A 24,229-nucleotide genomic window follows, 5' to 3' on the forward strand; every position below is an offset into this window, starting at 1 on the left:
GAGCCTTGGCCCAGAGCTGATAAGGAAACAAACGGGATCTGTTGGCTTCAAGTCAGCCACCAAATGCACCCCTGGGAACCCTGCCCTGAGAAACTGCACATCCCAATTGGCCCTGACAGTGGAGACCCCAGGACCACACACCCTTCCAAAGCCCACACAGAATTTTTAAATAATGATAGAGGATGCATGTCAGCTCATGGGCTTATCTAATGAGCATTCGTAGAGCACTCACTGGGTGTGAAGCTTGTGATAGTGTCTCCAGCACACTGTCTGACACGGAAAGTAGAACACACAGGTTATATGACAAGTGCTATGTCAGCTGGACCCTCTAACCCAGGCTCTAACCCAGGCTGAGGCAGGGAGTAGGGAAAGTCAGGGAAGGCTTCTTGGAGGAGGTGATGCTGACCAGAGACACAAAGGATGAAAAAATTGGACATTGTGCACCAAGGGCACTCAAGACCAGTCTATCAGCAGAGAGTGTGGGAAATAACAGGTTTTAATAGCATTCCAACCACAAGTTGGGCTCTGAGGCCAGAGCATTTTTCTTCATGCCCAGGCACCTCTTCCTGGCAGGCTTCAGGCCTCTAGGTAAAACCATGTTAGAGAATTGTAACCCAGAGCACTTCCCCAAACACAAACTGCCACCACGGCAGGATTTTGGCCTGGCCACCCCTCCATCTGCCCAAGCATACTTAGTCCCCACCTGACCACCTGCCAGGCCCCTGTCACCACCACCACTGGAAACATGGTCAGCTGGGGCCAGCCCAGCAGCCACGCCAGTGCTAGTGAACATGGAGGAAGCAGATGTGCCCAGGGCAGGTCTCGGCCTTGGGGTTTTTTTAGGGAGGGAATAGAATGGGAAGGCCTGAGTGATCTCCCACATGGACCCACACCTCTCTGCCACAGAGACCCAAAGCCTGGCGTGGGTGAGAGGAAGGTCATGCAGCTTCCACCTCTGAGTGTGTGGTCCTTGCCCTGAGGATGGCCTTTTGAAAACAGTCTAGCTTCCATCCTTCCCCTCCTGAGCCCTGAGAACAGCCCATCCTTCACATTAACAATAAGATCCTTCATACAAATGGCCAACAAATATATAAAAAAATGTTCAACATCACTCATCATCAGGGAAATGCAAATTAAAATCACAATGAGATACCACCTTATCCCAGCCAGAATGGCCATTACCAAAAAGTCACAAAACAATCGATGTTGGCACAGACATGGTGAAAAGGGAACACTTATACACTACTGGTGGGAATATAAATTAGTACCACCCCTATGGAAAACAGTACGGAGATTTCTCAAAGAACCAAAAGTAGGTCAACCATTCAATCCAGCAATCCCACTACTGAGTAAAGGCAAAGAAGTCATTCTATCAAAAAGACACCCGCACGTGTATGTCTATCGCAGCACAATTCACGATTGCAAAGATTTGGAACCAACTTAAGTGCCCATCAACCAATGAGCAGATAAAGAAAATGTGGTGAAACCCCATCTCTACTAAAAATATAAAAAATTAACCAGGGGTGGTGGCAGGTGCCTGTAATCCCAGCTACTCGGGAGGCTGAGGCAGGAGAACCGCTTAAACCCAGGAGTAAGCCGAGATCGTGCTACTGCACTGCAGCCTGGGCGACAAAGTGAGACTCCGCCTCAAAAAAAGAAAAAGAAAATGTGATATATATACACCATGGAATATTACTCACTCATAGAAAAGAATGAAATAATGTCTTTTTGCAGCAACTTGGATGGAGCTGGAGGCCATTATTCTAAGTGAAGTAGCTCAGGAATGGAAAACCAAATACACGTCATCACTTACAAGTGGGAGCTAAGCTATGGGTATGAAAAGGCATACAGAGTGATACAATGGACTTTAGAGACTCAGAAGGGAAAGAGTGGGAAGGGTTGTGGAATAAAAAACTACATATTGGGTAAAATGTACACTACTCCAGTGATGGGTGCACTAAAATCTTAGACTTCACCACTAAACAATTTATCCATGTAACCAAAAACCATTTGTACTCCAAAAGCTATTGAAATTAAATATATATATAAAATAAGATCTTTCACTGTCTAGAAATCCAAGACCCCAACCCCTGTAAGCCAAGCCCCTACGGCTCGCCACGACACACTTAACTCTGGTTCTGCCTCGCTTGCTAATAATACATTCCGAAAACATTTAGTGAGCACCTTATCTTGATCAGACTGGGTGCCAAGGGCAGAAACGTGAACAAGACTGGGCCCTGCAGAGGAAGAAGCCCTGGCCAGTGGGGGTTCCCACATTCCTAGAAACCATTTTCCAAGCAGGGAATTAGGTCCTCAGTGAGGGTTAGGGCTGGCAAACTTTGGTTGGTACAATGAACAAACAGCTCATTGGAAATGAGTGGTTAGCGGGGAACTGTGGAAATAGCATTTAGTATATAATAGCCTAGTAAATCAAGTTCTAAAAGGCTTCCAAACCAGCCAGACGTGTTGATGGGAAAAATCACCTCAGGAAGGTAACCATGTAGGATGCTGTGCAGAGGCCCGATCTGCTGAGGCAGAGCCTCCAACAAGTTTCAGGTTTTTGGAGGTTTAGAACCAGCTCTAGCTGGCTTCACTCACATCCTCTCTTGTTTTCACAAATCTCAGCAAGATGCCTGGAACTACCCGGCTTCCTCACGGAAATCAAGCATTGTGTTTTGAGCTGAGTGTTTGCATTACGGGATTGGAGTATGTAGACTCCTCTCCTCTCTCTCCACTCCCCCAAAAGTCACCCCTAAATGGTCCATGATGGTGGCTTCCAGTGCCTGTCTATGAACAGGACTGTTCTGACAGTTTCTACTGGTCTACCATAAAGTCAGGAAAAGAAACACTTTCCTGGGTTGTTTCTTTTTCATAGGCTATATTTTTCCCATCTAAAGAGTGTCTTTTGAGATAATGTCGTTTCTACATTTTTGGAGTTAAAGTGTTCTTTTTAATTAAAGGTGATGACAAGTGGTAATTAGTTTTTTGTTTTTTCCTGATGGCCTCACTTGGAAAAATGAAAAGCTGGCCACTGTATGTTGGTACTTAAGATATTTTTGGAAACATTACTGGTGCATGAAGTCCAGTGACCCTTTGGGAGGGAGGGGCAATCGTGGTCGTGTGTCCTTTTGTTTAAAGGAGACTGAAGTGAAACATTCCTATGCCAAATGAGCACGATTTCAAAACTTAAATATTCAAAAGGAAATCGGCCATCTCAGAATCTCCAGTGGCAGAGGCTATTGCTTAGAGCAAAGAAGGAAATGCTGAGGTCCCAGGAGAGGCAGTTCCATGCGGTGCTGTGGGAATTTTAAGAGAGAAAACCTCCATCCACGGTGGGCCAGTGAGTCTTCATGTTTTGCCCTTGGAGTTTGATGCCTCCAATTTTTCCTCAACAGTAGAGATCCTAGAGGCAGGTGCGGTGGCTCACGCCTGTAATCCCAGCACTTTAGGAGGCTGAGGCCGGAGGACTGCCTCAGTCCAGGGATTGCCCAGCCTGGGCAACATAGTGGGACCCCATCTCTACAAAAAAACTTTAAAAATTAGCTGGGTGTGATGGTGCACACCTCTAGTCTTAGCTACTTGTGAGGCTGAGGTGGGAGGGATCGCTTGGGCTCAGGAGTTTGAGGCTGCAGTGAGCCATGATGGTGCCAGTGCACTCCAGCCTGGGCAACAGACCAGGCCTTATACTTGAGAAATCCACCTAGTATGGATTATGTGGTTCTAATGAATCTCCACTTGATTATTGGTCCATTTATCAAGCATGATACCGCGATGTCCACATTTAGCCTGCAGGAGTTGATCTGCAGAAGACGGAATACCCCCCAGCCCCTGGGACAGTACCCTCGGACAACCGGAAGACTACACTGACGAAGCCTCCTCATGCTCGCTTGCCAATGCCAGTCTTTAGCCATTCATAATTTGGGCTCCTCCGGGACCCTTTCTTTTCCACACACCCCTGGCCCGCTCTTCACTGAGCATTAGAGAGGTGGAAAGTCCCAGCTTTGGGTGTTTGGCTCTGTGGAGTCAGCAGGACGCCAAAAGAGGAAGAAAACTCCTGAAATTGCTTTAAAAGCAATAAATAAAAGGCATTGTTCCCCTAATCCCCCATCCCCCCATGTTCCTAGGTGAGCCCCTTCTCCCTTCACTCCACCCCAGAATAGTCAACAGAGGTTTGCTCAGATTTTCCACACAAAACCCCTACTTTTGGGAAGGGACCAAACTCAGAATGGGCAGGCCTGGGAGAGATTCTAGAAACAGCACCCCCCCGCGACCACCCCATGTAGGCTGCTCCTACCATCTGCTCAGAGCCCCTGCTCATTAGCTGCTGAGTAGTAGCAAGAACATGGGGTGGGGGGGCAGGAGGATTGGTTTGGTTTGACCCCAGCTCTGCTACATCTCAGCTGCATGACCCTGGACACATGTCGTCTCACTGAGATGTCTCCACTAGTGTGCCAGTGGCCTCATCCACAATATGGGGCTGATAATTCCCGCCTCAAAGAGCTGTTGTGAGTCTCAGCAGAGCACCTGGACGTGGGTGTGCTTTGTACTCTCTAAAGCTGTGCTGTTCAAGAGAGTCTTACACTGCAGCCACGAACTGTATGTGGTTATTTAAATTTAAATGGATTCAGATTAAATAAAATTTAAAATTCAGTTCCTTCAGTCTCACAAGCCATATTTCAAGTGCTCGATAACCACATGTGGCTCACAGCTACCACACTGGACAGCAAGATATAGAACATTTCCATCATCACAGGAAGTTCCACTGGCCAGCACAGCAAAGCTTAAAACAACAACAAAACAAACCACTCCCCTAGAGGCAAGATGGACTCTGAGCTTCTCTGCTATGACCCTTTCCCCAGGAAAGGGCAATGTCAACTCAGGCCCTCAGGATAAAAATCCAATCTAGCTTATAGGGTTGTTGTGAGGATTAAAAATTAACAATATGAAGTGCTTAGAATGGTACATGGTGCACAGTAAGAGCTATCGAGTTCATATCATTCATCCCCAAAACCAACTCTATATAGATTGTTATGCCCATTTTATGGATGAGGCCCTGTGGCTAGAAAAGGGCCAGTCGCTTGCCCCACGACACAGAGCTGGGACTCAAACACGTCTCCAGGGTTCAGGCCCTGGTTACAGAGATGAACAACCAAGGGCTGTGGTGCTGGGTGGGGACTGCTTTCTAGGTGTCAAATATAGCCAGGCCCCTCCCCACTGCCACCCTACCCCCCGCGCAAGGCGTTTGTCATCGGCTCTCTCTCCTGGGCCCCAGAGACACCTTCGCCCTCCATCTATGACCCGTTAGATAGAGGAGGCACCAACTTCAGGGTGGGCCCCTCTAGCCTCTCCCTTCCTCGGTGGCTTCCAGTGCCACCTGCTCTGGTCTGGGGCAGGAACTTCAACTCCAGACTCTGGGCCCAGCCCCCCATTCCTGAAGCTCAGCTGCTTCCCAGGTTAAACCTCCATTTTCCCTAAAATCTGTGCCAGTGGGATGCTAAGACCCTATCCACTGAGCCACCCGATCCCCTCCTCAGGCCAGGGCCCTGTCCCCTTTCACAGCTAGAGGCCTTCGCAGACAGGACAGTTTGCACCTCATCCACAGTATTTACCTCAGTCCCCTCTAGGCATCCGACTTGGGACCCTCACCTGGAGACCTCAGTTTGCCCCTGCAATCTGCTTACTGGGGGGTCCACCTGTGGCCCTGAGCTGTTTCTCCACAACCTTGACTTCTGGTTTCCACAGGAAGGAGAGGGACCCAGATGTCAGAGATCCTCTAGCCCAGGGAATCCCTGTCTGGCTCACACGCACCCTCGGAATCCACCTTTGGAATCCACCTCAGAATCGCTCTCTCCACTCTCACGCTCTGCCCAGGGGCTGTGTCTCCCAGGCCCTGACTGAGGGCCCGAGCCCCCAGGCTGTGGGAGAAGTCAGGGCCTCAGGGGCTCACCCAGCTCCCACACAGCTGTGCCGGGGCCACGGCTCAGGACGGCTGGAAACTGCACTGGGGCTCCGGGGCCGGCCAAGTGCCCAGCTCCAAAATAGCAGTTGTGTTCGCATAAAAGCTCCTAATGAGAGAAAGATGCCGTTCTTGGCCCCTCACTTGCTCTCTGCAGACGCTGTCTGGCAGACCAAGCGGGCCTCTACCGTTTGGCGGCTGGAGGGGAGGAAGGGGAGGTGTGAGTCAGACCTTGGCCCCCAGCCCTTCAGCATGGACCGCCCTGTTAATTGCATTAACAAACGCTGCAACGCTGGGCCAGGTGGGGGCCGGGGAGCCGCGGGGCCAGGGGCTGGGGCAGAGAGCAGCCCCAATCCCACTGGCTCCAGCAGGCAAGAGGAGGAAGACTCTGGGCCTGGCTCACCGCCAGGGCTGAGAGGCCTAGGCTCCTCTCCAGCTGCTGCCCCAAAGCAGAGAAGAGTTGCTTGTCCATCCCCGCAGTCCCAAGGCTTGTCTGGGAGGAAGCCTCAGTGCCAGAGGGGCCCCAGAGGTGAGACAGGCTGGGAGGGGTCCCTGGGGATGAGTCTTCCAGAGAAGCAGCTTCCAGGGGAGACAGTTCTAGGCTGGAGTGGAGCCAGCCACCCTCCCACAACAGCACCAGCCCCGCACCCAGGCCCAGGATGGTTGGGAAGGATGAAAACACCACCCCAAACACTGACAAATCAGAGAGGCCAGGGCAGGGGCATGAAGGACAGTGTGGCCCTGCAGTCGGAGACCCATGTTTGAGTTCTGACTGTGGGACCTCACCTGGGGCCAGTTTCATCACCTCTGTGAGCCTCAGTGTTCTTCTCTAAAAAATAGTAATGTATTCAAATGCACAATTTGCCAGGATGGCAAACAAGAGAGACTGTCCTTTTGGGGCTTATAATTTAGTCAGAGGGACTGTCACTCAATAGGTAAACAAAGAAGTGGAGCAGGATAGGCATGGTGGCTCATGCCTGTAATCCCAGCACTTTGGGAGGCCGAGGCGGGCGGATCACCTGAGGTCAGGAGTTCAAGACCAGCCTGGCCAAGATGATGAAACGTCTCTACAAAAATACAAAAATTAGTCAGGCGTGGTAGCACACACCTGTAATCCCAGCTACTTGAGAGGCTGAGGGAGGAGAACTGCTTGAACCTAGGAGGCCGAGGTTACAGTGAGCCGAGATTGCGCCACTGCACTCCAGCCTGGGTGACAGAGCCAGACTCTGTTTCAAAAATAAATAAATAAATAAATAAAAATAGAAAAAACAAAGAAGTGGAGCAGAACTTGGTACGTGAGGGATGGAGGAGACAGTCGAGGGCCCAAGATCCAGAAGAACAAGGCCGGTGGGGGCCACTCAAGCAAGAGTGGCCAGGGCAGCCCCTCTGAGGAGGACACCTCAAAACAGAGACTGGGTAGATGACAAGGGCCGGCCACACAGAGAGATGACGGGGAGCAGACACAGAGGCAGCAGCGTGTGCACCTGCCCTAGAGGCCAGCGGCCCAGGCTGCACTCAGGGAGCTGGGTGAGTGTGGAGATGCCGCCGCAGGAAGGTTCAGGTGGGATGTGTTGAGGCCGGCAGGGAGAGCGGGCAGCAGGCTGCGGTGTCACCCAGGAGAGCCGTGACAGGGCCCTGGCCCAGAGAGGCAGCAGGGAAGCAGGCAGGTCCACGAGGGACTGAGGAAGTAAAACAAACAGGGCTTGGTAATGGGTTGATGTCAAAGCCTGAGTGAGAGGAAGGTGTCCCTGTAGCCCCTGGGTGGCTGGCTGGAGCAGTCAGGTCGATGAGGGTGCCAGTTAACAGAGTGAGTAAGACCTGCACGGGGGAGTTAGCTCAGAGGAAGGGAAGTCACGAGTTCATTTTAGACAAGTTGGGATGAGGATGTCTGGGAGGCATCAAGCGCAGATGTTGAGCAGGCAGCAGATGCGAAAGACTGAAGGTCAGACGAGAGGCCTGGCAGAGGATTCATATGAATCTGGGCGTCATTGGCCCAGAGACGATGTTTACATCCATGAGAAGGCAGCAGATCATTCCGGGAGCAATGCAAAGACAAAAAAAGAAGAAGATCCCAGACTAAGTCCTGGGAAACCCACAGTTTAGTAGTGAGCAGAGGAGAAGCAGCAGCCAGGGACACAAGAGGGGACCAGGACAGAGAACACCATGAGGGTTTGAAGGAAGATGGCAGCATTTGGCACATCCAGGCAGAGTGAGCCCCAGGCATTACTGTTAATATTGCATATCAATTGTTGGGCACAGTGCCTGCTGGCACTCAATACCCAGGGGCAGTTCATGCTCTGCTTGGCTCCTATGGCCCCCCTCTTTGGGGTGAGGGATTTGGAAGGTCTGGGGAAAGTCCTGGGGAAGCCCAACATTAAGATGTCAGGTAGAGAGGGCGAAGCCAGCGAAGGAGACTGAGAAGAGGCAGCTGGGGATGGAGGGAGGAAACTTCCAGCCACCCATGCCATCATTTCCCCACTCAGCTCTTTGATAAACAGGTCCCAAGCACGTACAAAGGACACAGGTGTGGAGAGAAGGCCAGGCACTCCACTGGTGTCAGCAGGACACAGCACCTGGCTTCAGGAAGCTCCCAGTCAAGGACATCTCCTAATCACCTTGTTGGACAAAGAGCCTCAGGGTAACCTGCTCCCCAGGAAGATCTCCCCAGGAAGGGTACCCCCATGCAGGAGTAAGAAATGGACAGGGTCTCTTGATGAGAGTGCACCCTACATATCAGCTGGGTTCCACTGAGGTCATATAATTATTCCCTTCCACCACCTCCCACCTTCCTCTCCACCACTCCCTGCCAACTTCGGAGTCCCCACTGGATGGTTCATCTGGAGATGAGACTTTCCTGGCTCCTGGTGGGTGCTAACCAGTCAGTGAAGATGAAAATCCTACCCTTGCCCTTACTCCTTTTCCTAAGGCTTGTTAAGCATTTCCCACAGCAAGGTGCTGCACTCACCGCTTTACATGTATTACCTCACATAAACATCTCATTCTTATAACTACACTAGGTACTACTCTCGTCCCCATCTGACATATGGAGAAACTGAGGCAGAACCATCAACAACTTGCCCAAGATCACCATGCTAGTAAGTGATAGAGCAAGGGTTTGAACTCAGGGAGTCTGACTCCAAAGCTGGGGCTCTTAGCCACCTTGCCACAGTCTTCCACTTTGGGATGTGGTTGGCATGAATGGGGCAAACAGGCTCCCTCAGGGAAGCCAAGGAGGAGCTCAGATCAGGAGAGCCAGGGTTCTCGTAGGACTGAGATGGGGACTTAGGGAAATGCCATTCCATTGCCCACGTGATACACGCAGAGAAATGCTCAGGCCCACTCCAGCGTCTCCATCCCCAGGATCCCCCGAACACCGTGGCGAGTTTCTGGAAGGGCTGATAGAACTTGGGCAGCAGAAAGGGCTCTCTCAGCACAGGGCTGGGATAGGCCCTGTATTATTCAGTATACACTTACGGACCTTTTACCTTGTACCCAGCGTGCTGCCTGCAGAGGGTGGTAAGACACAGTCCCTGCCCTCAAAATCAAGGCCAAACATGTATAGAGTGCATCGCACATGCCAGGCCTTGAACTAGACATCTGACCTAAGTGACCTCGTTTGTTCCTTACAACTCTGGGAGACAGGGCCCAATGCTGATCCCAGTTTACAGAAGAGGAAACCGAGACATAAAGACTTTAAGCAGCCTGCCCATAGCCCCTCAGCCACGTGGTGGAGCTGAGAGCTGACATTTAAACCCAGGCAGTCCAGCACGGTCTCCTGATCTAGCATTAAAATACCAGCTAAACTTAGCCTGCGCCAGGCTGTCTACACACATTTACTCATTTATCAGAAAGCACAGAGCTAAGCCCTTGCACTCTGGAACCAGGCTACCTGGATTCATGTCTGGGCTCTGATGAGTCTCAGCGGCATGACTCGGACAGAAAGCCAACCTCATTTGTAAATGGGGATAAAAATCCAGTCTAGCTTATAGGGCTGTTGTGAGGATTAAAAATTAACAATATGAAGTGCTTAGAATGGTACCTGGCGCACAGTAAGAGCTATCGCGTTCATATCATTCATCCCCAAAACCAACTCTATATAGATTGTTATGCCCATTTTATGGACAAGGCCCTGTGGCTAGAAAAGGGCCAGTCACTTGCCCCAGGACACAGAGCTGGGACTCAAACACGTCTCCAGGGATTTGGTGCCAGAATCCAAAGTACATGCTCTTAATCTCGAGCCTTGCTGCTGGGGGCAGGAGTGGGAGAGTAACTTGCCTGCCCCCTCCTCGACAACTGCAGGGATTCTCTTCTGTCCTCCCCAAAGCAGCCCCAGCCCCTGTGCGTCCAGGCTGAGATAAAATGAGAAGTCTAGGGAGTATTCAAATCCCCTTCCCCAGTTGGGGTGGGGTTGGGCGGGAGCCAGTCTGGGAAGAATGGACAGTCTTCCAAAAGCTGCAACTATAAACAGGACACTGTCACTCCACACCCTCCAGTTCTTCCCCTCTGCTGGGCAGGGCCCGGCAGGCCGCAGTCAGCTGCCTCCACAAATACATAAACACATAAGTCCCGAGAGAGAGCTGGCAAAGCTACAGAAGGAAAGGCAGATGCCAAGACTGGAGGAGGAGACGGCGGCCCAGCTCTAGCCCCCCCGCAAGGTGGAAGGAGGGGCTGGACTTCCAGCAATGGGCACCTGCAGAACAGGGTGGAAGGAGGGCAGGCCCGGGAGATGGACTGGTGTGTGACAGTGACCTGGGATTGATTCTGCCAGAGGCAAGAGAGGGCAACTGAGCAGGAGTGAGCACTCTCCGAGCATGGGCAGTGGGTTGGGCCCGCAGATATCCGAGAGAGACTGAGTCTCCCCGTGGTTCTGGCACTAGACCTTACTCTTGGCAGTGGGGGATGTCGGCCCCCATCTCTCACCAGCCCAGGAAGGCATCCCCTCATGTGTGAAACTGCTAGGACAGAATCATGAACATTCCCCGACATTGGCAGTCTCTGCCCCAGCCAGGAGGGCAGCTGTTGGGAGTGGGGAGGGAGGTGCGGAGCCACAGGCGTCGGGGAGAGCCAGCTGACGGGGTGTGGAGCCAAGAGCCCCACCTTCTGCGGAGCTCTGGGTGAAGCCATCCAGTGCCAACACCCCACCGCCCGCCTGCGTGGTTCTCATTAGGCTTATTAGCAGCCAAATAGCAACAAGCAAACAGCACAGGGACCAGTTAATGAACACACAGCCCTACAGCGGGCGAGCCAACTTCAAGTGGGAGAGGCTGTTGCCCACTGGCAACCCCCTCCAGGAGAGCTGCTGGCCTGCATGCCTGGGTCAGGGTTGGTGACCGGGGGCAGCAGGGTGAGAGGGCCAGGGAGAGAAATACCAGGGGAGAAGGTACTGGCAGCATCCTACTTCAGCATCCTGGTGCAGCACCCACTGGGGCACAAGGATGCCCCCACACACATGCGCTGGTACTGTAACAGTATGCAAACTCACTCAACCTTGAGTTTCTAGGGTTGAAACTCCAGTTTGGCAGAGAATAACACTGGAACATCACTAGCAAGTTAGGAAACTGAGAACCTCCAGGGCTGGAGGGCCCAAGTGAGACCTATGCCCAGACCCCTCAGGCAGCTGGGGAAAAGCCCACCCCCTATGAAGCCATCCACTGCAGCTTCAGCTCAAACCTCAGCAACATTCTCCGTCAGCCAATGCTGCCTCCCAGCAAAGGCTAAGCTCTCTCAAACATACCAACCCTCTTCCCCTCTTCCCCACTTCCAAGTCCCAATCCCTCCTGCCCAGGCCTCCTGAGTCCTGGAAGGCCCTGCTACTCAAAGTGTGGTCCCTGGGCCAGCAGCGTCAGCGTTCCTGGGAGCTGGTTAGAACATAGAATATCCGGCCCACCCCAGATCTGCTGAATCAGAATCTTCTCTTTGATGTGATTCCCAGAGGGTTGGGGGAACATTCAAGTTTGAGGAGGGCCCCCAAGGCAGATCTTCCTATGACTGACCCCCAACTCTGCTCAGTGATTTTTGACCACACCTAGAATCACCTGGGATGCTGTTAAAAAAATAACAGTGCCAGGCCCCAGCCCCAGAGCTTCTACTTAGCATAAAGCCACCTGGCCGCCCACATCCCTGGCTTCTCTACCCAGAGGAGTTGCTCAGAGCTGATTTTGAGTCTCAGGTTCTTTTCCAATAAGCTGTGTGGACTTGAGCAAGTCACCACCTCTCTGAGGCTCACTTTCTTTTTTAAAATTATGAGGGGCTGGGCGTGGTGGCTCACACCTGTAAGCCCAGCACTTTGGCAGGGTGAGGTAGGAGGATCACTTGAGGCCAGGAGTTCGAGACCAGCCTAGCCAACATGGTAAAACCTTGTCTCTACAAAAAATAAATTAATTAATTAATTAAATAAATAAATAAAAATAATGAGGGACAAGTGTTTCTCCCCCACCGGTGCCCCTGACCACTGAGGGCCTGACCTCTGAGCGCCCTCAGGCATCCACATTCCCTGAAAAGGAAAGGGTGTTCAAGCAGATCTGCTTCGTTGTTTGTTTTTGAGTTTTTGGCTCTGGTTCTGTTATTTGGAGGTCCTAGGAGGGACCCAAGATTCTGCCTGAGCTGCATCTTCAAACAGGCAGAGGGTCAGGGCCACGAGGCCTGAGGCAGAAGCCAAGAGCTTGGTGAACCCACATCTCCAGCCTCGCGGGAATAGGAGCAACCCCATCGCATCTCATCAAGTGGGGTGTTAGGACAACCATGTTATCATACGTTATCATAGAACAACGTATGATGTTCCCAGATGAAGGCATCCATCATGCTGGGAACATCATACGTTTTTTCACACACCTGGACTATTAACTGTGAAGCCCTCCTACCGAGAAGGGCCTGGGGCTGGTCCTTGAAGGAAGGGAGCTGTTGAGACTGAGGCTTTGCAGCCAGGCTGGGGACTGGCAGAGACAGGGGCAGTCACCTGAAGGATAGACAGGTGGAGTTCCTGGGGAGCTGATGTGGACCCAAGAGGGGCCGGTGGGAGGAAGGAGAAAGATCCAAGGGGCTCCCTCAAACTCCCATATCTGCTATGGTCTGTGGGGATTCCACACTCTGGAATGCCCAGCCCCCGCTGGTGTCAGGAGTGAATGAAGCCCAGGAGATCGGAGCCTGGAGTTCTGGAGTCAGTCTGCCCGGATCCAGCCCGAGCTCAGCACTTGCAGCAGCGGAGCTTGGCCGTGTTTCCCAAGCAACCCGAGCCTCAGTTTCCTCATCTGTAAGCCACGATGATAAGCATACACCTACTTCATAAGATGATTGACAGGTCGAACTAAGATAATGCATGTGAAGAGCTTAGCACAATGTGGGGCACTAGTACATACTCAGTTGTTAGCTAATAGTAGCAGTAGCAGTGACAGCAATAGTACCATCACCTCCAGTTCACAGACGCAGAAAGTGAGGCCCAGAAATGAAGGTAAGATACCTGGCAGTAGGGTACAGGTATTAAGAAGAGGGACCCTGGAGTCAGGTTGTCTGGATTCAAATCCTAGCTCTGCACTTCCTGACTACAGGACCTTGGACAAGTTACCTGATTGTGCTTCACGTTCCTCATCCACCCGCCACAGAGGATGTTTAAAGTGCACCCTGCACAAAGTGAGTGCTATGAAGGTACTGGCTCTTGTTGTTGTTAATGCTCCTGATACCATCAGTGGAAGAGGCTCAGGTGTGGAGGCTCTAGCTCTTCCCAACTCACTCCTTGGTTTCCACAAAATAAGATGGTTTTCTCTCCTTCGAGCCAGCCTGCCAGGCATCAGAGCAGTCCAAGGGGAGACGGCTCCAGGCACGGGTCACAGTGTCATCTGACCATCCTGGTAGAGTGGCTAACAGAGGCCAGGGCAGAGATGGATTATCATCACATGCTACATGAATGGTGCCCTTGAAAATATGGGATGCAGAGGCTCTGGGCCAAGCATGTTCTGCAAAACACAGGTGCATGCAGGCTCCTGAGACCCTGCCGGCAGTGTGAGTGGGGCCAACACAGTAGGACAGCAGGAGGGAATGCAGGAAGCTTTGAAAATACAAGCAGTGATTTGATTTGAGAAGCTGTGTCCAGATGGAGGCATTTTTTTTTCTTTTTGAGAAGGAGTCTCGCTCTGTCGCCCAGTCTGGAGTGCAGTGGTGCGATCTTGGCTCACGGCAAACTCTGCCTCCTAGGTTCAAGCGATTCTCCTGCCTCAGCCTCCCGAGTAGCTGGGATTACAGGCGCCCATCACCACGCCTGGCTAATTTTGTATTTTTAGAAGAGACAGGGTTTTGCCATCTTGACCAGGCTGGTCTCCAACTCTCGACCTCCAGTGATCCACCCACCTTTGCCTCCCAAAGTACTGGGATTACAGGCATGAGCCACCACTCCCAGCCCCAGCTGGAGGCATTTTTTAACCTCCTCCCTTCCACTGGATATTGCCTCCATTTTAAAGAGGGGCTGCATCTTCAGGATGCAGACTAGGAAAGATGCTTCTGCTCCAGGTTCTGGCGTCCCTAAGCTTGACCTGCCCCGGGAGTAGGGTGGGGAATGGCACTTCATGTTTGATACAGCAGAGTGTCTGCTACTGGTGGAGGCACTCACGTTTGATACAGTGGTTGGTGCTGTTTGCTGTTGTCCATCCTGGGCAGCACTGTCCCCCGCAGACGTTCCTCCTGTGGGGTCACCAAAACAGAGTCAACACAAAGATGCTCAGAGCTGGGGACTATTCACAGCCCCTCCGACAGTCCCACCTTCTACAGGCAGGGCCTGGAGGAACACGGAGAGGCTGGGAAGGCTGTCCTTATTCTATATGCAAATCTAAGTTTGAATCCTGACTCTGCCATTCTTTGCACGTCCCTGGGAAACCTCACTCTCTCCATCTGTACAATGGAGATAACAATAGCTGCTTAATTGGGTTGTTATGATGGTTAAATGAGGTGAGAATATTTAACATTTGACGTGAAGAAGGCAGTCCACTGGGGCAACAATGACAGTGATCCTAAAGCTAATAAACAAGCCAGTTCAGAGAGGTTCAGTGACTTGCCAATTCCACACAGCAGGTAAGTGCCAGAGCCTGATTCAAACCTGGGTTGGCCCAGCTCTAAGCCATGCTCCAACTCTACATTGCCTCTCACCAAAAAAACAAAACAAAACAAAACAAAACAAAACAAAACACCATGGTCCTTGCCCTACAAATGCTGATGATCCAAGGGAAGCTGGAAGACACACATAAAACAGTCTCAAGGTCATACGAGGTGTTACCTGCCAACGAATGCACACTGAGGAGTCTCAGTCCCCGGCAGTCTGATGCGTGGGAAGGCTGAGCCCTGGGTAGGCACTGAAGGAACAGGGCTCTAGAATGCCTGGTTAAGAGGTGCTTATGAGATGGCAAGCTGGTAGGAGGATGGGGCTGGGGATGTGGGTTAAGCTGCCTCTGCACAATTTTTATTTGGAGGCACAATTTTTATTTGAGAGGCAAACAGGACTTACTCTATAGGGAAATAGTGTTCTTCCCTCGGCTACTCCTTTTTTTTTTTTTTTTTTGAGTCTCACTATATGGCCCAGGCTGGAGTGCAATGTCGTGATCTTGGCTCATGGCAACCTCGGTCCTGCCACCATGCTTGGTTGATTTTAAAAATATTCTTAATAGAGACGGGGTTTCACCATGTTGGCCAGGGTGGTCTCAAACTCCTGACCTTAGGTGATCCGCCCACCTTGGCCTCCCAAAGTGCTGGGATTATAGGTGTGAGCCACTGCGCCCAGACCTTCAGCTACTCCTTGATGTTGGCTCTGAGGCCACCCCCATGAGACGCTGACCTACAGTGCTGGGGCACTCACTTAGCTCCCCAAACTTTGCTTCCAGGTGTCTGGCGCACTCCAGCAGCACCAGCAGTTTCCACCCGGCCCTGACTCTGCAGCTAAAGACCCACATGCCTAGACCAGGGCGTCTCCCTAGAAGGGCTTCTCCTGGAGATCTCTAGGGACTGACTCCTTGGCAGGCTGGGCCGGGCTCTGGCTTCCATCCTTATCATCAGAAATCATCACTGGGCACTGGAACTGGAGGGTAAGAGGGGAGGGAGAAGTGCCGAGGCTGGACAGGCGAAGGACAGAGCAGGGCGGCCGCTCCTGTGATCCCTGTGGCCAGCATGGCGACATCTGGTCCCACTTAGGAGTTTGTTTGACATTTGAGTGGACCCCAAAGCTTATGTGGTTTTTGGAGTCTTATGAAGAATTCAAAATAAATTCCTGCAGCTTGAAAAAGCGGAGGCCCATTCCTGGCCCTTTGGCCCAAAGTTGTGGGCACTGCCTCCCTCCCAGGGAGCTCCCAGAATGTCCCACCAGCCAAGAGTTGTGCCACTCGGGCCACCTCAAAGCCTCTCTGGACGACCACCTTTAGCAGCTTCCTGGCTGCATCAGGGCCCATGTCGTGGGGGTCGGGGAAAGGGCTGCTTGTCAGACCCAGAGTTTCTGGGGGTGCGCCCCAGTGGAAGGGGAAAGTACGTACCCACTTGTATGTCACCACCCCTTGTGGTGGTGACAAGACCTCTCGTGGGGCTAGGAGGGCTCTGAGAGGAAACAGATTCTGTGCCCTGGGAATTTTCTAAGAATTAGGGCCTGTGGGAACCCAGACAGCACGGTCACAGGAGCCTGCCTGGCTGGGAAGTCATGGCATGGAGCCCAGCCCAAGGAGGCCCGCTGAGCCAGCCGTCACCCCAGCTGCCCTCAGGATGGCTTTGCAGCTGACTGTGGGAGGGCAGGGGCCAGCCTTGCTCTGCCTGCGCAGAGTAGGCCCTAAGGGATGTAGGGCCACATGAGGATTGGCCAGAATCAAAGGCTGCCAGGCAGAGAGGCCAGGCTGGGGCTGGTAGGGCACTCGAGAGAGATTCAGGTCCCCAAGGAGAGACTCTGAGGATCCCTACAGGCCAATATTAAAGTTTTGGGTGCAGGCCCCGGGAGGTGACCAGCTGGGAATTGTCAGTTCAGTGGGCTCCGGCTAGCAGAGAGAGTAAATGAGCCTGAACAGCTGGGATATACAATTCAATCGCTCTGACTCCCTAGAAGGTACCTCTCAGAGATCATCTGAGTCCAGTCTTCCAGTTGATACCACTCAGCACACATTAGCCCAGTATCCAGCATCACTGTAGGGAAAACATCTGGCTAGAGTCTGGGAGAGCTGTTATTCCACCTGGGCCAAATCTGATCACACTAGCCCTTTGTTAAAAACCTCCCACAGCTCTCCACCGGCCTCTACAAGGCCCCCTGGCACCCATGTGCCTACTTGCCTGTGCAGTCTAATTGCCCCCATCACCCCCACCTTGTCTCCACAACCATCCACAGCCAAGGCTTTGCTCCTCCAAGGATACAAGGTTTGTTGCTCCCCAGTTGCCCTATGGATTTCACTTCGATGCCTTTGCCTGGGCTGCTCTCTCTGCCTAGAATGCCTTCCCTCTCTGGTCTACTGATTAAAATCCTTTGCATACTCCAAGACTCCCAGATCAGATATTGCCTTCTTTGTATAAAACCTCCCCTGGGCCAGGCAAGGTGGCTCACACCTGTAATCCCAGCACTTTAGGAGTCTGAGGCAGGCAGATCACGAGATCAGGAAATCGAGACCATCCTGGCCAACATGGTGAAACCCCGTCTCTACTAAAAATTAGCTAGGCATGGTGGTAAGCACCTGTAGTCCCAGCTACTCACTCAGGAGGTTGAGGCAGGAGAATCGCTTGCCTGGAGGTGGAGGTTGCAGTGAGTAGAGATTGTGCCACTGCACTACAGTTTGGCGACAGACCGAGACTCCATCTCAAAAAACAAAACAAAACAAAAAAAACCAACTTCCTCCGACATCTACCCAGCCTTCCCTCATTCTCCATCTGCATCTGCTAGGATCATTTAGTACTGCCTGTCTCAGGTCATTGGTTGTATCTCGGTCTTGGGTACCTCAAGGTTTATTTCTTATTTCTCCTTGTGCCTCTAGAGTCTAACACAGTGCCCAACACGTGGTATACAATTGATACTTCTTTGTTTCATTTAATCTGGAGTTTCACAAAAAGTGGGATGAGCCACACTGATGGTAGGAAAGGCATTTTAGGTTTACAGATCACAACATTCAACAATCTGAGTTACACGGTGAGAAAGTGATTCTCTTTTTGGTGATCCTTCTAACCTAATTATGTCAGTGAAAAAGACCACATCCTCCCCTCAACACACGCTAGTCCCCCCTTCCAATAGAGGGAACTTGCCACAGAGTTGAGCTTCCTAAGATAATGAATGATGTCTGACTAGAACTTAAGAACATTTTGTTTTCATTTCAATTTTCCTACAGTTACCTTCTCTTTATAACAAGTGGTACTGCTTTCAACTTATGATAATGATACAAAGTTTCCTTTCAGTTATGAATTTATTTATGGAGAAAAATGAGTCAAGCACTGTCTGTAATAGCAAAAAAATGTAATTCATCTAAATGTCCAAAAACAGGAGGGTGGATAAACTGTGGTAATATTCAGACAAAGGAATAATATGCAACAGTTAAAATGAATAAACTTGGGCTAATTATATTAACATGGTTAAATCTCAAAAATCTAATGAGGAGGGGAAAAACAAATTGCAGAAGAATAATGAAATATGGTATCACTTGTCTAAGTTTAAAATATGCAAAACAACATTGTATATTTTGTGGATACATGTATCTATAGTAATATTGTAAAAACATCTATTGGAATTAATTAAATTCAGGGTAGTGGTTAACTCTGGGGAGGGAAGGAGGCAAATTTATAGAGGAAATTTCAACTAAAAAACTGGAATCAAAATATGCCAAAATATTAAGGTTGGATAAAACTAGACTATACAGTTATATTATTTTCAATACCTTTTAGTGCATTTATAAAACTTCATAATATACTTTAAAACAGATAAAACACAAAATCCTGTTATTTTAACAGAATATAAAGTTAAAGAAAAATAATAACAGAACAAGAGGGAGAGGTAGAGAAAAATATTATACAGGTGGTATGCTGTGAGGCGGTTCAAAAAACCCTGTAGAGGCCAGGCGTGGTGGCTCACACCTGTAATCCCAGCACTTTGGGAGGCCAAGGCGGGTGTAGTGCTTAAGCTCAGGAGTTTGAGACCAGCCTGGCCAACATGGCGAAACCCCATCTCTACTAAAAATACAAAAAATTAGCCGGGTGTGGTGATGCGTGCCCATAATCCCAGTTACTCGGGAGGCTTGAGCCTCGGGGGTGGAGGTTGCAGTGAACCGAAATCATGTCACTCCAGCCTGGGTGACAGGGCAAGAGACTCTATCTCAAAAAAAAAAAAAAAAAAAAAAAAAGAAAGAAAGAAAAAAAGAAAAAAGAAAGAATAAAGAAAAGAAAAGAAATGAAATGAAATGAAAAAGAAACCCTGTAGACTGTAAATTTCATTAGTGTAGGGACGGTGTCCACTCTCGTCACTGCTGTATCCCAGATACCTAGCATCAAGCCTGGCACAAACTTAATAAGTCTTTGTTATGTGCAATAAATCTTTTCTACATTGAAAGTTCCATGAGGACAGAGTCTGCCTGTCTTGGTCACTGCTATATCCTCAGGATCCAGTATAGGGCCTGGGTATAGAAGTCCTTCCAAAATATTTGTTGAATGAATGAAGAAGCTCCAGTAGCAGTGGTGCAGTTCCAAGATTCACCAGCAGGTGGCACTTGGTCCCTGGCTGTCTGCAGCTCACAAGGCAATGAATGGCCAACCTGATCAGCCTGCCTAGAAGCCATTAGCCACAATGGACCAGGGTGGAGGAAGAGAATAAACAAGATGATCCCTCAGGTCCTCCCCAGCTGACATGGAGTGGCTGACTGGAGTGTCAGGGAACCCACTCTTTATCAAAGCTGCAGAAGACAATGTGGGGGAGGAGCCTGACCAGTGTGTCATGTGATGTGTGCACCTGTGTACAGCAGGTGGCACCCAGCCCATGTCTTCACATGCCTGTTCACATCCACCAGCCTTGTTGTAGTGACAATTTGCTTTATTTCATGACTTCTAATAGTGCATCCTCCAGCCCCCATGCTCCACTTCCCCACCTTCCCCCGCACCTCACCTGCACCTAAATGCCTGCAGTACAAGCTCCTCCCTGCTCCAGCCCAAGCTATGCCTCTGGGTTCCCCTACACCAGAGCTGCAGTGCTACCCCTGGGCCAGTGCCAACAGTAAAAAGCCCTTGTCCTTGGGCAGTGCTACACCTGCACGCCACCCTCACCTCCAGGCCCCCCTCCTGCCACCTCCCTCTGCTTCCCCACATGCTGCCCACAGAGCCCTAGGGGCCCCAGGTCACAGGTCCCCTCTACTCAGCTCTTCAGCTACAGCTGCCCCACTCCTTTGCACTTAACAGGAAGCTTCCAGTACTAGAAAGCATCTGTTCATTTCTTCAACGTGATATTAAGTCATTGGGTTGCTCTCCCAGCAGGAACAATGCCTTGGACTCTGGGCCTCCATCCCCTTTCCCATGCTCTGCACGCAGGATCCTTGGAAGCACGCATTCACTTGCACAGATCAGGAAAGGAAAACGCTGAAACACAGCAGGTGCTTTCCACTAATACTTGTTGAATGATCCTATGTGTAAGCGACTTGGCAGTGCATGGGTCTACTCTTTGCCTGCTTGAAGCTGGGCCTTCCATGGGCAGCAGGGAGTTCATCCACTCATTCAACAGATACCTAGAGAATACCAACCAGTGCAGGCACTATTCTAGGCACAAGAGACACAGAAATGGACACAACGAAGTCCCTGTTTGCATAGAGCTTGCATTAGTGTGGGCTGGGAGGCCAGGCCATAAACACACAAATAGGAATAGAACATATCAGATAGAATAAGTACTATGAAGAAACATAAAGCAGGGTGAAAGGAGAAAGAGGATGGGGCAGGGTGGCCAAAGGCCACTCTGAGCAGAAATCTGAAAGAGACAGAGCATGAATCCTGCTGAAATATGAGAAAAGCGCTCCAGCCAAGGAAAACAGAGAGCGCCAAGGCTGCGAAGCGCAAGGTCCTTGGAGTAGGACTCGGGGTACAAGTGTCTTTCATGCTGTTCCCCAGGACTAAACCCAACTGGCAAATCGGGCCCAGGCAAAGAGAGGCTGCCAAAGCCCTTCCCAGACTTCCCGATGGTGCCCCCACCCAGCCCCTCACTGCCCTGGGCTCAGTGCCCTCCATTCCAGAGGCACCTGTCATACCCAGGCAAGGCGGAGCGCGCCCGCAGCCATGATGATCCGATTGGGGATGGGGATTACTGGGGCGTCTTCTCACTCTGCGACGGCGCCCGCGGCGGGCAGGGGGTGGTGCCCAGGGGGAGCAAAAAAGTAAATTGCAGTGTTGTGGGGTGGCTTAGCCCTGCAACGCACCCAAGTTGCGCTTACACCTAGATGCACGAGAGCACACTGATCCAATTCTCCACGCGCCCACTGTGACGCAGCCTCATCGGGACACGCTTCCCGCCCAAAGTGCCCAGAGCTCACGCCCACGCCCGCATCCAGCCCTCAGCGTGCGCAGGCCGACCCACGCCCCACGACACTTGTCCCGACGCACCAGCTTCGCTGCCAGCTCCCCTCCTGGAGACGCATCTACCTTCTCTCCATGGGGCCCCCGACACCTCCGCCAACCCGCGCCCTGAGCCGGCTCAACCTCCCCTGGGCCTCGAGAGCCTGGAGCGCCCACCCCACTGCCCTCTCCCCGCTGCCTCTCGGATCCCGGCAGCGCTGCAAGCGTCTACAAGAGCCCGTTAGTTGCAGGCAGGAGGAGCGCGGGCGAGTGGAGAGGCGCCTTGCGAAAGGATTTAACGTCGGGGCTCCGGGCGAGTTGGTAAGAAAGGATGAGGATGATGATCTATCTTTGCCTTCAACTCTTCGAAAGAGGATCAAATCTTCCAGTCCCGACTTTGGAACCTCGGGGCTGTTTCCCAAAGTATTAAAGACAGAGGGACGAGGGCATGAGTGCGGCGCCCTCTCCTCTCGCCTGCACGCCTCTCCACAAATGAGCCCTGGCTCCCCTCTGCACCCTCCAAACTTCCCTCTCCCATGCTCACCCCGTGAGCCGCCCTCGCGGCGGGGTTGGGGGCGCAGCCCCAGACCGCTGTGGGGTCCCCAGGCGTGGGAGAGCCGGCGCGGCCCGGGCCCGTGGTGCTGGTTGCTGCTGGCCCAGGGGAGTGCTTCTCCGGGTCTGCGCAGGTGGCTGGACACGCCGCGACTGCGGCGCGCGGGAAGGCCTTCTGGCCTCCGCCTCGGTGGGCCTCCTGGGGCTCCCCCAGCCCGGCTGGGCCCGCTCCACGGGCTGCAAGCCCGCGACAGGCGCGTCCTGCTCCCGGAACAGACTGTACACCTTGGCTGCAGCCGCTGCCGGGTAGCTGCCCCCAGGGCGCCGCAGTCGATTCGCGTCTCCGCCAGCCGGCTCGTATCTTCCTACGGGGTCCCTTTGGGCATGACCAGCGCCCACGAAGAGAGCCAGGGTGAGCGGCAGGAAGCCTCTCCAGGGGTTCCGCAGGGCGCGCCCCAGGCTGCGGGCTTTGGTCCGCGGCCTCATGGCGTGGGGAGGCTGGAGAGTGGTGCGCGAGGGCACCGCGAAGAGCTTTGTGGTCGGCACGCTGGACGCCCGCGGGCTGTTCTCCCGGCCCCGCCCGGCGGCCCGCTTCTCTGAGTCTACGGGGCCCTGAAGCGGCCGACTGGGGGCCCGGCTCTCGGCGGAACCGGGGCTGCGCGCCCCAAGCCTCGAGTCCGCGCTCCTACTCCAGCTGGGCTCGCACTGCTGCTGCACCTTCGCGCCTCCTCCCCGTGCCTGCAGCCGTCTGAAGGAGACCCGGACGGTTTTATTTTTGGAAACCTCCCCCGGCTTTTTCGTCTCTTTTATCCACACCAGGCCCCCTCCTCGGAGGGACAGCTCAGCCCCCTCATTACGGGAGAGGGAGCGAGGAATTCCAGCAACACCCACTTTGGCACCGGGAAGCGAGCGGGCGGCGAGCGGGCGGCGAGGGGGATTAACCCGTGAGGAGCAGGGGGCGGCGCGGGGCTGACCCGGGCGCTGGTCGGGCAGATGGCGCCTGCCACGACCGGGACACCGGGCCGCCTTTCTCCTGCCCTGGGCAAGTTCGAACTGCAGACCTGCCCCGAATCGTTCTCCCGCCCCTCGCTTCAGGGACCGTCTTTGGATCGGGTGACCCATGCTGCAGCCTCGCAGGTCTGAAGGAGGCCGGGAGGGGCGCCGAGGCCCGCGTAGGGGAACAGGGCCACCGCCCCCTCCGCTTGCGCCCTGGCCGCTGGGGGCGCCCTCCGCAGGGCCGGCCTGAGCGGGGGTGACGCGGGGCGGGGCGCGGCGCGCGGAGCGCAGGGAGGTCCCGGGCGCGCCCCCTGGCGGAGCTGGCGGCCCCGGCGCTCCGTGGCTGCACAGCCCTGGCGCCGCCGCCTATGCTCTGGATCTCAATCCCCTTCCACTGGCGTGAAGGTCACGCCTAAACCTGGCGCGGTGATGGCTGCAGCTAGAAGAGGGGTCCTCTTTTTCTTTTCTTTCTTTTTTTTTTTTTTTGAGACAGAGTTTCGCTCTTGTGGCCCAGGCTGGAGGGCAATGGCGCGATCTCAGCTCCCCGCAACCTCCGCCTCCCGGGTTCAAGCGATTCCCCTGCCTCAGCCTCCCTAGTAGCTGGGATTACAGGCATGCGCCACCAAGTCCGACTAATTTTGTATTTTATTTTATTTTATTTTTTAGTACAGACGGGGTTTCTCCATGTTGGTCAGGCTGGTCTCGAACTCCCGACCTCAGGTGATCTGCCTGCCTCGGCCTCCCAAAGTGCTGGGATTAAAGGCGTGAGCCACCACGCCCGGCCAAGGGGTCCTCTTTTTCACAGAGGCAAAGACACGGAGCCTCTTGAGTAAGTCACTCAAGGAGACAGCGCATGTGAAAGAGCGGAGTGGAATCTAGGCCTCCGGCCTCTGGCTGAGTCCATTCCCGGAATCCCACCCCAGCCCTTCACTCTCTCGGGAATTTCCCAGAGGGGGATTCGGTGACCCCTGATTGACCCAGTGTGTGCATTCACATCTTGTGTTAGCAGGGAGGCAGGCAGGGGTGTGGGAATGCTGACTGCCACCGTCTGCGTGTCCCCAGTAATCAGCACACCATTCTCACCCATGCCCCCTCCCTGCAGCCTAAAGGCTTGGATCAACAGGGCTGCCCCTGGCACATTTGTACAGCCTACCTTCCAGAGAGGCAGAGTGAAGGAGCTGGCTGGTGGGCACCAGTTCACAACCTCCCACACCA

At 52.8% G+C, this 24,229-nt stretch overlaps 1 protein-coding gene across 2 annotated transcripts in view; it reads right to left on the reverse strand.

Annotated features, from left to right (window-relative positions):
* The window catches only part of LTBP2 (latent transforming growth factor beta binding protein 2), a 111,706-nt gene extending 88,472 nt beyond the window's left edge, over window positions 1–23,234 (reverse strand). Inside the window, exons 1-2 of one of the 2 annotated variants that reach the window (XM_054447892.2) lie at window positions 22,011–23,234; window positions 14,556–14,626 (exon numbers count right to left, since the gene is read on the reverse strand). In XM_054447892.2, coding sequence (XP_054303867.2) covers window positions 14,556–14,626; window positions 22,011–23,140 — 1,201 coding nt within the window. In that variant the 5' untranslated portion in view covers window positions 23,141–23,234. The remainder of the gene's footprint in view (window positions 1–14,555; window positions 14,627–22,010) is intronic. The other variant, XM_054447894.2, reaches the window with a different exon arrangement.
* Window positions 23,235–24,229: the final 995 nt, after the last annotated feature.

The sequence above is a fragment of the Pongo pygmaeus genome, chromosome 15, assembly GCF_028885625.2.
Source record: "Pongo pygmaeus isolate AG05252 chromosome 15, NHGRI_mPonPyg2-v2.0_pri, whole genome shotgun sequence".
NCBI lineage: Eukaryota > Metazoa > Chordata > Mammalia > Primates > Hominidae > Pongo > Pongo pygmaeus.